Here is a 12946-nt window from a genome sequence, read left to right as displayed (position 1 = left end):
AATTGCAACAGGTTGCAAAATACAAGTTTTAGACTTTGAATCCGATTTTCTCATAAAAAAATGAAAAACTATGCCACCAATTTTTGATAATGCTATTGCGGCTATTGCTTCGTGTATGAAACGATTTTAGCAATTTTGTATTTTAGAAATATTTTCTATCAGTATATATGTATATGTCCTCAAAAAAATCAAATTTTGAAATTAATGCCATTTTGTAAATTTGGACCATTTTTTAAATCCTGACCTGTGACGTGACGAAGGGGCAAGTTGCTTGGCTTCAAATTGAGAATATTCATGACAATTATTTTAACAACCTCTAGAATTTACTATTCTACAAGTTATCACCTTTTCAAATTTTTCCCAGAAACGGTACCTTTGCATTTTTAATGGTTAACAATAAGAGTTAAGATAATATATTGCTAGGAATCCAGAAATCCCAGAAACTCTGAGGGATAGCAAAAATTCCCAAATCTGTGTTTTTATTTTTATTCATTTTTTGTTGTTGCTATTTTTAATTCAACTCGACAGATCTATAATAATAAATGAACATTTAAAGTTTCCCTTTCATCGTACCATCAAATTATTAATCCCTCCCAACAATAATTTTAAGACTGAGTATAATTTGCGATGAAAAAAATAAATATATGCAGATACGAAAAATCTGACAAAACACGCAATTTTTCTTCGAAGAAGACCTCAAATTAGCTAATAGTCGATTTCGTCATATATCGTGCCTAATTTAAATATTTTTCTAAACGCGCGGTCATTGGGATCCCAATTTTAATTTAATTATTCTCAATATCCACCTTGAAGTTATTGTGACCAGAGATGTTTCTCGCTCACTATCAGCACCATCGACTTTTTATGTTTTATTCAATGGGACGATTTTAATATCTAAAAAAAGGTGCTTTAAATCTTGATAATCTTTGTTTTAATTTGGAAAACAAATTTGATCCACGCAAATTTGCTTTATTTACAAAACCAAAATAGAATACATAAATTACTTGTCATTTGAAAGGAACATACAACAATATATATCCACTCAAAATCGTTTAAAGCTCACAACCATTTCCTGTCGATTTCCTCTCTCTGTCACTCTTCCTTCTTACTCGACTTTGGCAAGGATTGCTGAAATTTCCAGATTAATTTCAATATCAAACTTAAACGAGTTTTGCACATACACGCCATCGAAGGAGCCAATTTTCCTGAGGTTGCTCCTCTGCTTTGTCCTTGTTGAGCAAAGTTTCTCGCCGGATTGTTTCCTGCGGCGTTGGCGGATTCACAGCGTGCCTCCGCCTCTCCTGCTCACCGCCCAGTTGGTCCGTTTCCAGCTGAGGACCGATTTCGGTGAGGAATTGTACATCGGCATGCTGGCCAAGTCGGAAGCCGACGCCAAACCGAGTGTCAAAACCTGAAAGGCGAAAATCCACGTTGAAATTTAGGCTGAGAGTGGCATTAGAACTCTGAGGAATTTAAAAAAATATTTATTAACTCAAGGAACTTTTAGGCAATATTGGCTCCAATTTAATTTGTTTTAAACTTATAGAAATGATAAATCTGGCACAGAAATTAATAGCGAAAAATCTGGTGCAAGTAGTAAAATAACAATGAATATAAAAAGTGCGCATGGCCATTTTTGGTTACAGTAGAAAATTGAAGAATTTGAAAAATTTAATCTTTTTATAGAAAATGAGTGTTAAATTGAAACGGGTGATTTTAAATTTGCCCAAAATTAAATTTAAACAATGAAGATTAAATTTAGAGTTAAATCATAAAAAATATTTTATAAATTAAATAAAATAATATTTTTCGGTGATTGTGCAATTTTAAGGTGAAAGGTATATCAACAATGATATAGCGCTTGTTTGTATTGCAGTTTTAACTACTTTTGGCCAATTCTAATTTCAAATCTACAAATTAATTTAATTTTATAAAAAATGACTAAAATTTTAAAATTAATAGCAATTTAATTGTAATTAATTTTTTTCAAATTTAAATTATATAAACTAATATTTTCCATTTTATTTTAAGGATTTTATAAGAAACAATGGATTTAAAAATTCAATATTTCTTTTTTCCAGAATTTTATATTTTGGTATGGCTTTGACAAAATTTTTACAAAAGCGATGTTGAATTATAATTTCAAAGATTTCAAGGGTATGTTTTAATTTTCATTTTACATCGTTCAATTATAGAAATTTTATGCTCTCAAATTTTAATGAGGGCCAATACAAATTGAAGAAAAACTCACCGTTTTTAATTGGAGGAATGTTAGAATAAATAATGGAAAGGAGCGACGGCAACTCTTCTGGGATGATAAGCCCGCTTGTAGAGACACCTGCAAATATATGCAAAAATTAGAAACCTGTGATTCCGTTTGTTATTTGTTCAAGTGCCCGATTATTGTAATTTTGAAAATATATGATTGTAAAAATAAAATATATATTCATCGAGGCCAATCGCACGCATCACGTGGCCCAAACACATCCCGCGCGACACGAGGGACGCGTGGGTTGCATATTTTCGACATCGACAGGGGAGAAAGAGAAAGTTATGAATTGTCTAGTCTCGCTTGACTATCCACTGACAATGCAAAATGCTGAGTAACCTCTCTCGTTTGGTTATTCATTCAAAGAGGAGGAATTTCAAAAGGAGGAAAGTCCCCGCATTCAATCCTTTTGGCGCGGACAATGGAAGAAAGGAATTAAAGAGTGTCCGCAAATTTAATTTTGGTTGAGCTCGATTGCATTAGAAAGAAAAAGAACTCAAGGATACGGTGAGGGACGTTTCATGAGCCCGGAAGAGAAAAAGAAATACCGAGGACGAATTTTATCTCTCTTTTTGAGTGCTATAAAATGCGGTTACGCTCTGTAAGGAGGAGATAAGAAGCGATTTTTTGCTCAATTAACAAGATCTCAAGGTTAACTCGAGCAGATCTAGTTTTCGCATCCTCCAGTGCGTCCTGATCGACGATTATTATTACGTTTTCAAGCTCGTTTCATGCATAAATTTTCTACATTATTGCTCTCATCCCTTTTTTAATTAATGTAACGATCTTCTATAAATACACCACCTTCGCAGCTCACCTTTTATTTTCCAATAATTTCCCACTACTTCCATTGCGTAATAAATTTCTCGCTCGAATAAAAGCAGAAATAAATGGCCTTGCAAGAAAGAGACCGCAGAAACCCTTTCACATAATGCTTTATACCTAGCACTCTCAAGGCGGAAACGCGAACGAATTTGGATTAAAAAATCCAAAAATTTCAGCACGAGAAAACGGGATTCGCGGAAAGATATACTATTTGCATAAGGAGCAGCAGAGGAATGCGAGTGATAGCAAACAGCGGACTAGATTTTCGCGCAGCAGTGAAATGAGATGCTCTCATTGAAACTTTCTAACTCTCCATATAAACACGAGACTGTCGCAAACGCATTTCCCGCGCACTGCTCTCCGAGGGAAAAGCAGAGGCGATGATCGGCGAAAAAACAACTTTGGACACTCACAAGAAGTGGCGAGCAGCAGGGCAACCAGCAGGGCAACTTTAGGGCCCATGGCTGCTGTCACATAGTCCGCGTACGTGAAACGAACGCTCCGTCCGGGCTCCCAAGGTGGACTAACTGACGGAGCTGCAGCGCGAATCTGGGTCAGCAGGGCGGGCTCAGGTGCGCCGTTCCTCGACAGGTGGCTCCTTCCTTTCTCGCCGCGCAGCAGTCTTACTTACTTTGTCGCGAATGGTCTCTCACCGACTACATTTTTGCGTTTCTATATTCTGCTCTGCTATTATTTATTTGCAATTGTTCTTTACAATCAATTTAAAACCACATTTAATTTATTACATAAATATTTTAATTGACTTTTTGTCAAAATCCATTTAAATTATTTTAAAGGTTTAATTGTTGATGAGAGATAAATACATAAAATTTTTAGATAATTTTACTCTTACAATATAAATTGCCTGGATCGCAATTCTATGTATAACGCATTTCACAAATTTCTATTTATTCTGTCAAATAATATAATTTAGATACTCCAATATGTTCAAATAATTAATAGGTAATCTAACTTCATATCAATTTCAAGGATCACAATAGATGTTAGAAAAAAGAAAGAAATGCACCCGTAGGTAATTTTATAATTATGAAATTTAAATCTTCTCGGATAAATTCACGAAGAAATTTTGGAATGATAAAATTAACGATTGAAACGAATAGAATTGAAATTATCTGGCAACAAGTAACTAATACTGACTTAGAAAACCTAGAAAGAGTTATTAACTCACTATTTTAAGAAGTGTTTGGTATTTCTAAGTTGATCTAAATCTATGAAATGATTGCGAAGGCTCCAATTTTTATGTAACTGACTTAAAAATAGATGTAACTTGCCAGAGACTGATGCGTATAAAAAGTTTTATGAATCATAGATAAACTATGATTAATTAGAGGAGACCTAGCGTGGCCCAGATTTTCCTGATAAACATATTTTTACAAGATTTGCTTGTCATAGCTATCACTTTATTTTCTAATCTGTAGTTTCATTATGAACCTAATAACGATTGTATATGTGAATTCTGCGGCAAGATTTTGTGAAAAATATCATTTTCAAAAGCGTACAGCAAGAAGATTGACTTTCAGAGAAGCAACAAAAATATGATTAAAATGGATAAACTTCAGATTTAGGAGATTTAGAAACTGCGATCCCACAATTTTTTTGTAGAACAATATTATCACAAAATACAGAAGTATTTTGTCAGTATGTAAGTACTGCCCAAAAGCTCCTATTTTTAAGTTGATTATTTTTTTTCAATAAAATGGAACCGGACTGGAAAATTTAGAAAAATGATAATTTTTTACCCTTAAATGTTCTCCAAAACGGCCAAAATTTACCCAGGCTGCCGTTTAAATTTCTAAGAAAATTGGCTCTAAGGTTTGCATGCTAGATAAGCGGCAAGCACTCTATTGAAAATTGTGATTTCTTTCACCAGAATTAAAGTTTTACTCATAATTCCCTCAATGTTGGATAGACCATGACCAGAGGAATCGAAATCAAGCAAACATTTCTTTGGCAACAAATCGTTTAATTGTTCGAGAAATTTGGCTGTTACTTGGTCCTGATTAGATTATTTCACATTGTTGAGATGATTGTAACAACTAGTTGCGTAGATTGCGACAAGGAAAACAAGTACATAGGTAAAAAGCAGATGATTTTTTCATTTTTTAAATAATTTCTGAGGTGCATGCAGCCAACGGATCGCAATGAGGAAGTACTATCAATTCGCAATATACAACTAGTATTGTTACATGATTATTGAAACAAACAATATGATTATCTGCCGATTGTAGTCAACAATTCCATTCAATTGTTGCCCTGTATCAATCCAGTCTATAACGTCATTTTTAATCGGTCCAGATATTAGTTAAATTACAGAGCAAACGGTTAAAATAGGATCATTAGTTTCAATTTATTTTTATTTTAAAATCTAAATTTTAACTAAAGTAGGAAATCAGAGCGTCTCTTGACCGCTGAAAGCTAACAGTTTGCCCTTCTTTCTCATTCCACCCCTTTGATGCGAATAAAAATCACAAATGCTCAGTTCTGACAGCAACAGCGCGGATTACGCACGAAAATAGAAGAAAGCCGCACGTGTTTATATCGTTCAAAAAGGCGAGTTTTCCACCGCAAGTCTATGCGCACTTAGGTGCTATTTTTGCACCCCGTGCATAGAGCCAGCGTCCAGCCTTAAAAGCGCGAGCAGTTATATAAAACGTGCGTGTGTGTGTGTGTGTGCTGTGGCGTCGGCGTCGATAGATCGGCGGCACACCGGTGGACGCTGGCGCACATGTAGCGAGCGAGAGCGCTGCCGTGTATAATGTGTCATTATCATCGCGAGAGCGGGGAACAGACACAACTGCGCTGAACATCGGCGCCGCCGTTGGCCGCGGATCCCGGCAGTCAGTCGACCGCTTGCCTCGCCCGCCGCATCGACGTGCAAGAGAAGCACCACCCTCGCCTCCGAAGAGCAACCCTGCGAGCCAAAAGCGCATAAAAAGTGGCCTGGTGACCATTGCTTTCTTGTTGCCAACAGCCCCGCGGTTGCTCACTTTCGCCGGCAAGGTCACATTTTCTTGTGAGTATATTTGTATTTTCGGTCTAACCCGTTATTTGCGTCTCGGCGAAATTTCGAGATTCGTCCAGGAAGCTGGATTAATTGCGAAGCACTCCAAGAAAACGGCGTTATTGCGGTTGAAAGCGAGCATTTCGCAAAACAAATATACCCACGTGAGAGCCATGCACGTGGGCCGCCCGAAGCTGCCGCCGCTGTGTAGATATAGCTCCTCATTGATCAGCGCACGCGCATCCTCAAACATGACCTACACCCACTACAGTCTTCCTACCGCGTGACTCTGTCAATGCACCTGAGAACGCAGTTTCCTGGACAAATCAAGAATTAGATTTAAATTTTCTCAAACTGAAATTTTTTTTATTTTCAACAAAGGGATGCTCAAATTTAAATTACAAACAAACAAAAATCTTTAAAACTTTCAGCTATGACGTAATTTATTTAGTCCATTTGAAATTTGAAATAATAAACATTTAATCTATTAGAGCAAAATCAAATTAGTGACCTGGATAGGAGTGGAAAATTCCATTTTCCCTGTTGTCCTATTTCCCCGCACGCCACTCTTGCCTCGAAACGGGCGACGCCGCGCGCGACGGATTATTTCACCCCAGCGGGGATTTCCAACCCACGTGGGGTTGGTTCACGCGACACACGGACAAGGACAGCCGCCTCTCACGTGATTGGCGCCGCGATCAATATCGAGAACAGCCGACTCCGCGCACTCATAACTTCCTGGATATGAGCAAAATTTATTGCGTAAATGGCTGCAATAAATTGTAAAACCTTCTGATGGGTTCCAACATTATTTAACCACAGGGAAAATAAATTAGATTTGAACATTTCAAATTTGATTTTGTAATTTTAGAGATTTCATACGGTTTTTAAAAGCAATATGCACGAATTTCGAACAGAAAAAATATTAATTTCCTAATTTTTGGATTTTTGTTGAGATAAAGAAAATATTTATCTAGAAAAAAATTAAATTTGCACATGAAATTAAACATATCTAGAGTCTATGGAACACTTAGCAACAAAAAATCATCAATTTGTGGGGTTTCCGCGGCCCCTGGGCCTCCTGAAGAGTCACGTGGCGCTGGTAACACGTGTTGCCGGCCGACAGGGTGGCTAATTACGCGGTTGCAACGTGCCACTTGTAGAAATATTCGTGAAAGCGTGGCACCAGGCACGTGTCGTTCAGCAAGCGTTCATTCGGCTCTCGTGATTTTTTTTTTTTATTTTTCAAAAACCAACGGGCCCGGTTGGCATCGCGTGACTCGCGAAAGCATTTCACGTGATGCTCCTTTCGCAACGCGTAGAATTTTTACTGCGTAAATAATGGCCGACTATTTTTAGAGGGTGTGTTTTGCACTGGGGAGTTGTTCCCAGATAAAAATAACGCTTTTAAATTTAAAAAATCCATAAAAACACAGAAAGTATAATTCAAATTTAATGGCGTTCATTTGAACTTATTTTCTCAACCCTTTCCTTCCTACCTTCCATTTTGTTTCGCAAAAAATGACCCAAAAACATTAAAAATCCCGGTGCTGAACGCGTTAAATGTTTTGGGGTTGAAAAGGAAAAGAAATTCCGGTCTTGTCGTAATATCTTGGATGGAATTCTATTTTTGCAGTGGTGCTGAAAACTATTGAGAGCCCAATGGTGACCTAACCCGGCGGGTGGTTGCAGTTCATGGCTGCAGACTCTGCAGCAAAACGCCCAGAGACACATTGTTCGAGCGTTTCCTCCACCACTACCTGCCTAAGCGGTGACTACCAAGGAAATTATCGCATTATAATCTTGTCTCTCTCAATCTCGCAAATTTGATAAGAAACGACTGTTGAAACCGTGACCGCAGACTGATATACTCGTGATCCGCGAGTTTTCTCTCTCAGATAAATGTGACTTTAAAGGGCATGATAGGTAAAGGAAATTTTATACGAGTTGCCTGAAGCCGTGGAAGAGTCTCAAATGAAAAATGGCGTTGCACCGGAGCAAATCGGATGAGTTAGTGAGGAATGATACTGCGAAACCAAGAAAAATCCTCGTTTCCATTATGTAAACTTGGAAAATTTAATTTGATCAATGATCTATTTTTTCTAAGCTCTATTTTTATAGATTTATTTCAGTCCAAAAACCAAGTAAATCGCCAAAATGCGGATTAAAATTCGGTAATTTATTTTTTTCAAGCTGTCGGTTTTTTTCATTTGCAAAAATTTTTAAATTATTTTCTGGCCTTCTATTTATTTTTTGTCTTCATCAAAATTGTGTACAACACTAAAAAACTAGAAAAATTTTAGGAAATAAATATTTTGCTCAAAATTGGGAAATTATTCAGTCCTCATTTCGAAGATGTGATTTTTCACCACAAAGTTTTATTGAAACAAATCTAACTGAAAATTTTCTAGAAGCTCTAGAACTTCAGTGACGTCTTAAGTCTTTTATCGCTGATAAATTTAAATGTTGACAATTTACATAACCGCAAAATTATTCCTCTTTGAATGGGCAACGACGTCACGTTTGTCTCTACCAATCCATTTTCATTTCCAGATCATTCCACGGCTCCAAAGAAGTCTTTTTCTATTTAATTTTACACCGTTCATGCCCTTTAAATAGTAAGGTCATCAACTTTTCTCTCATTCAGACTTGACCCATCTGACCGAAAGGGCTCGACTTGACTGATTGCACCTGCTAATTGTAATTTCATGAATTCACGTGTTTGTCGCGCGAGATCGAGTGATTCGTAGGCTAGGTTTTAATAGCGTGTTGGATGATGCGAGTTTCAGAGTGCGTTCCGAGGCAGCCGAAACGTCGGCGGAGCTGTGACGCTCCAAAAGCCATCTCTTCAGTGCGCGCCAAAAGTATGCACCCTTCTAATAAGCAGGTCCTCCGACCCTCCCTCCCTCCCCCTCCCCACCCGCCCAGCCCCCTTCCGCCCGACTGTTGCTCGTTAAATGTGTGTCAAAAGCGTGATTCGCTCTCTGTCTCGCACCCAAGGTCATCGAATGAGAAGCTCGCCCGACTGGTCGGTGCTTCCGCCTGAAGTGTTGGCCAGCGTGTTCGTGCAGCTGCCGGTCGCCGACCTCGGGAGGGTGGCCTGCGTCTGCAAATCGTGGAACAGAGCCTCCCAGTCCCCTCAGTTATGGCAGAAGTTTGAGTTTGTCCTCAGCAATGCCTCAAAGTAAGCCCCTTTTTTAACATCAAGCGATTTTTTGCTCTATTTTTTCTAATTTTGCTGGCAGAGTTCGCTAAAATTAGCTTTTATGCGTATGTTTTTTAATGTTAATTTTGAGACAAGACTAAATTAAAATAAATGTAAAACATAACGAATTTATTGGTTGCGAAAGGTTGCATTTAAAAAAAAGTTAAATTATAATCTTACAAGTTTAATGACATTGATCGTGTTTCCTAAATTAATTTTTAGCATTTTACGTATTCAAATGAAATTAATTCCAATTTCCGTCGTTTTACTGGAATTTTAAAATTCAAGAGATAAAAATCAAGAAAATCGACCAAATTTGAAAATTTAAAAAGTCGTTTTATAGTGGCAAACAATTTGATGTTTCAAAAATGACACTCAAAATCTCGACAGTTTTATTTTAATCTGTAAAATTTTCACCTTGAAACCACTAGGTTGCAAGGTTGACTTTGTTGCGCACACTTCGAAATTTAGGAAATTTTCCAAATGTGCAACAAGATTGACCATATGATTTTATATGAGTTGTTTTGCAAAAAAATGTGGCATAATTTGGAACATAAAAATTACTCGGTATTTTTAATAAAAAAATATGAGTTGATAGTTTCTCTTTGATGAAAAAATAAAGATTGCACGGCCAGGAAATCGAAATATAATTAAAAACGTTCAATGAAATGAGAGAGACTAATAACAAAATTGATCCCACATTCATTTATTACTCTCGTTTCCTTCGAATTTACGAATAATATTTAAATTTTCTGGCAGTAAAATCTTGGAAAATGTCTGATTTGATTTTCTTATTTAAAATATTAAAAAATAGCTATAGTGCACAGTAATTTTACAAACAAAAATCGGTTTTTCCTCCCATCTGCAAAATCGTGATTTTAGCGGATTGATTTCAAAACATTCCTATCTGCGTCCAATTCGCTTTTTCCAATTAATGAATTGAAAAGCCGCTCGAAAGGTCAAGCAAACGCTTCTAGCCCCTGCAACATTGCCAAGTTAGGCGACCCGCACATCGCAGCGGGCATGCAAGTTGCCTACAAACGCAAGCAGCAGGGGCTCGAAACGAACAAAATCTCTTTCTTCACCGTCTCGGCTGCAATCGAAGGCAATCAGTGTGTTAATCTTTTGTTAAGATCTTGCTTGCCAGCAACCTCGCCGGCGCTGATCAACTTCGTCCTGAAGCGGCATGCCAAACACCTGAAATGCGTCATCCTCAGGACGGACAGCTCCGTCGAGTCGGCGCAGAAGGCGTGTCACATCCTCTCCAGGGTAAAGTTGCTACTTATTTTTTCTTGTCAAACGCGTAATTGGAGGTGCTCGGAATCTCCCGTTCAATTTTAAAATAAAATTCACGTGGAACAATCTTATAATTCACATAAAAGCAGTTAGTGAACTGTTCGCTGAAAACGCTGGCGTTGATGAGCTCGGCGCGGCCCGTCTTCCTGGACGTCGACCAGGAGTCGTTCGTGTCCGCCCTGACGCTGGTGCTGGACCACTCGAGGGCCCTCAGCTCGCTGGCCATCGACAACACGCCCGTCGACGACCCCTCACTCAAAGCGCTCGCCACGTCAAACTCACGCACCCTCCAGCTGCTTAGAATGAAATCGTGCCCCAGGGTTTCGCCAGGAGGTAAGAATAGCGTGCAAATAATCAATAAATATTAATTGAAATCGATTCCTTAATTAAACAGCTTCAAAAAATTAGAGCGCATGTACGAGAGTTATTGATCAAAGTTTTTTAAATAAATTATATTGCTCCTATTTTTTAAAGTTTAGACAAAATTAAAGCTGGAGAACATCCAGCGCACACGATTTTTACAAAATTAATATTTTTATTGGTTTTAAGCCATTTTAGACACCATTAAGATGGTTTTGGCAGTTTAGGACGATAATAGAAATTTTTAGTATGGTTGAAACGACTTAATTCATGCTCATTTAATGGTCCCGCAACGACTGGAAGCTCAGAAAGAATGGTCAATCGTCTGAATTTCACAGCCAGACATTTGCAAATGCTTTATTAAATTCAATTTTCCTAATCAGGAAGTTATTTCTACCAAAGAAAAATTATTAAGCGTTTTCTGAGGAATATTTCAGCTCTAACATAGGATACTTTTTATTTTTGTGCTTAAAATTATGATTTTTCCCCTTCAAAAATGAGAAAGTTTTTAATTACTCACATAAAACGTTTAATAAAATAACCATATATCATTTAAATTTGAAGGAATCGTGGCGCTGGCTGACCACTGCAGGTGTTTACGAGAGCTGTCCTTGAGCTACACTTTGCTGAGCGACAACCTCCTCATGGCTCTCAGTTCCGAGGAGCATGTTCGATTAGAGTACCTGAGAATTGATATTTACGGCGACAAAGACGCGCCGTTCAAAAGAGTTTCGCCACACTGTTGGAAGGTTCGTTCGCTTTACCCCCTAATTTGATCATCTTTTAATTCTCAATTTAAAGGCTCTCGTCGACCATTCTCCAAGCATGAACTTGGTGATGTACGTGTTCGTCCTTCCGGAGGAGTCGCTCGAGTCGCTCTTCACGTCCTACCTGCCGGTGACGCATCTGTATTTTGGAGACTGCTTGCCAAAACGAGTTCTGGCGAGAATAGGTGAGCAATGCAATTAACAAAAAGTGATTTTTAGAGAACGGGAACTTTTTTTCCTCAGCTAAACATTGCCCAAGGCTGAGGGAACTGGTAGTTGGCGCCAATGGGAGCACGACAATCGACTCCGAGCTGCTCGGGGTCGCCTCTAATTGTCCTCAACTCACTTCACTGGGACTTGGAGAGTGCGAGGTAATAAAATTAATTTAAATAGGTTTTAGCTTTGATTGCTTATTTGTATATGTAACAGAAAATTTTTTAACATTCCTTTTTACCTCTTTTCAGTCTCTAAAAACTAAAAAATATTCTGAAAGTTAATTGTTGATCTGTCCTGATTTAATTGTTGAGATAGCTACTACCAAATTCCTCAAACAATACTAAACGAACCTTTGCCATAGCCAACGATGCAAAATGTTTTTTTATTGTTGGCCTGTATAAAGCTCCTCTCAAAGTTCCAATTTTTATGCTAAATCATTTCATGAAAAAATAGGCATAATTTTTTTTAAAAAAAAAACCATAATTATTTATTCAACAAAGTTTATTTCAACAAAAACGAAACATTTACCACTTCCCAGTGTTCTGGACAATTTTCAGAGAAAAAAATTCACTAATTTTTGGTTTGTAATTAGGTGACATGTTCTGCTTTCGTGGAGTTTGTCAGCCGTTGCGGGCCAAAACTGCGGCAGCTGAGTGTGATGGAAGAGTGTCTTCTCGAGGACGAGTTGCACGACATTAATAAAACTTGCAAACGCGTTTCCGAAATTCTTGGTCGGGATTGGTGTCCCGAATTCATGCCGATTTGGTGAACAAGACTAAAAAACTGGTGTCCATATACCTTAAATGTATTCGTCTTAAAATAATCTACTATTATTTAGCCTAAAACGAAATGAATAAAAAATGCTGATTTATATTCATCATGTAAGGTTGCGTGTACAATAAATACACAACATTGCGGAGCTGATAAACGTTATCTTTTCGCGATTTCCCGTCCGATTCTGGCTCTCCGCGTGTCCGGCAGATGGA

The 12946-nt window shown here is 37.8% G+C and overlaps 2 protein-coding genes across 5 annotated transcripts; one reads left to right on the top strand and one right to left on the bottom strand.

Moving 5' to 3' along the window:
* Positions 1-914: 914 nt before the first annotated feature.
* Positions 915-3647, bottom strand: snsl (snustorr snarlik). Its single transcript, XM_065491490.1, has 4 exons — positions 3508-3647; positions 2252-2338; positions 1182-1411; positions 915-1128 (listed from the first exon to the last, which is right to left on the bottom strand). The coding sequence occupies exons 1-4, from the start codon at positions 3554-3556 to the stop codon at positions 1093-1095; spliced, it is 402 nt and encodes a 133-aa protein (XP_065347562.1). The 5' UTR covers positions 3557-3647; the 3' UTR covers positions 915-1092.
* Positions 3648-5799: 2152 nt separating this feature from the next.
* LOC135944492 (F-box/LRR-repeat protein 21-like) lies at positions 5800-12879 on the top strand. 4 transcript variants are annotated; one of them, XM_065491484.1, is made up of 10 exons: positions 5800-6125; positions 7754-7887; positions 8906-8980; positions 9117-9300; positions 10455-10590; positions 10707-10950; positions 11542-11726; positions 11779-11929; positions 11988-12115; positions 12553-12879. In XM_065491484.1, exons 2-10 carry the CDS (start codon positions 7812-7814, stop codon positions 12727-12729), a joined length of 1356 nt encoding a protein of 451 aa, XP_065347556.1. In that variant the 5' UTR covers positions 5800-6125; positions 7754-7811; the 3' UTR covers positions 12730-12879. The 4 variants fall into 4 exon arrangements, with proteins under 4 accessions (XP_065347556.1, XP_065347553.1, XP_065347555.1 ...); XM_065491481.1 differs by having other exon boundaries at positions 10704-10950; XM_065491483.1 differs by having other exon boundaries at positions 5800-6128; positions 7753-7887; positions 10704-10950.
* Positions 12880-12946: the final 67 nt, after the last annotated feature.

Source organism: Cloeon dipterum, chromosome 4 (genome assembly GCF_949628265.1).
Source record: "Cloeon dipterum chromosome 4, ieCloDipt1.1, whole genome shotgun sequence".
Classification (NCBI taxonomy): Eukaryota; Metazoa; Arthropoda; class Insecta; order Ephemeroptera; family Baetidae; genus Cloeon; species Cloeon dipterum.
The sequence above is the reverse complement of the archived record's forward strand: the minus strand, read 5'-3'. Positions and strand labels throughout refer to the sequence as shown.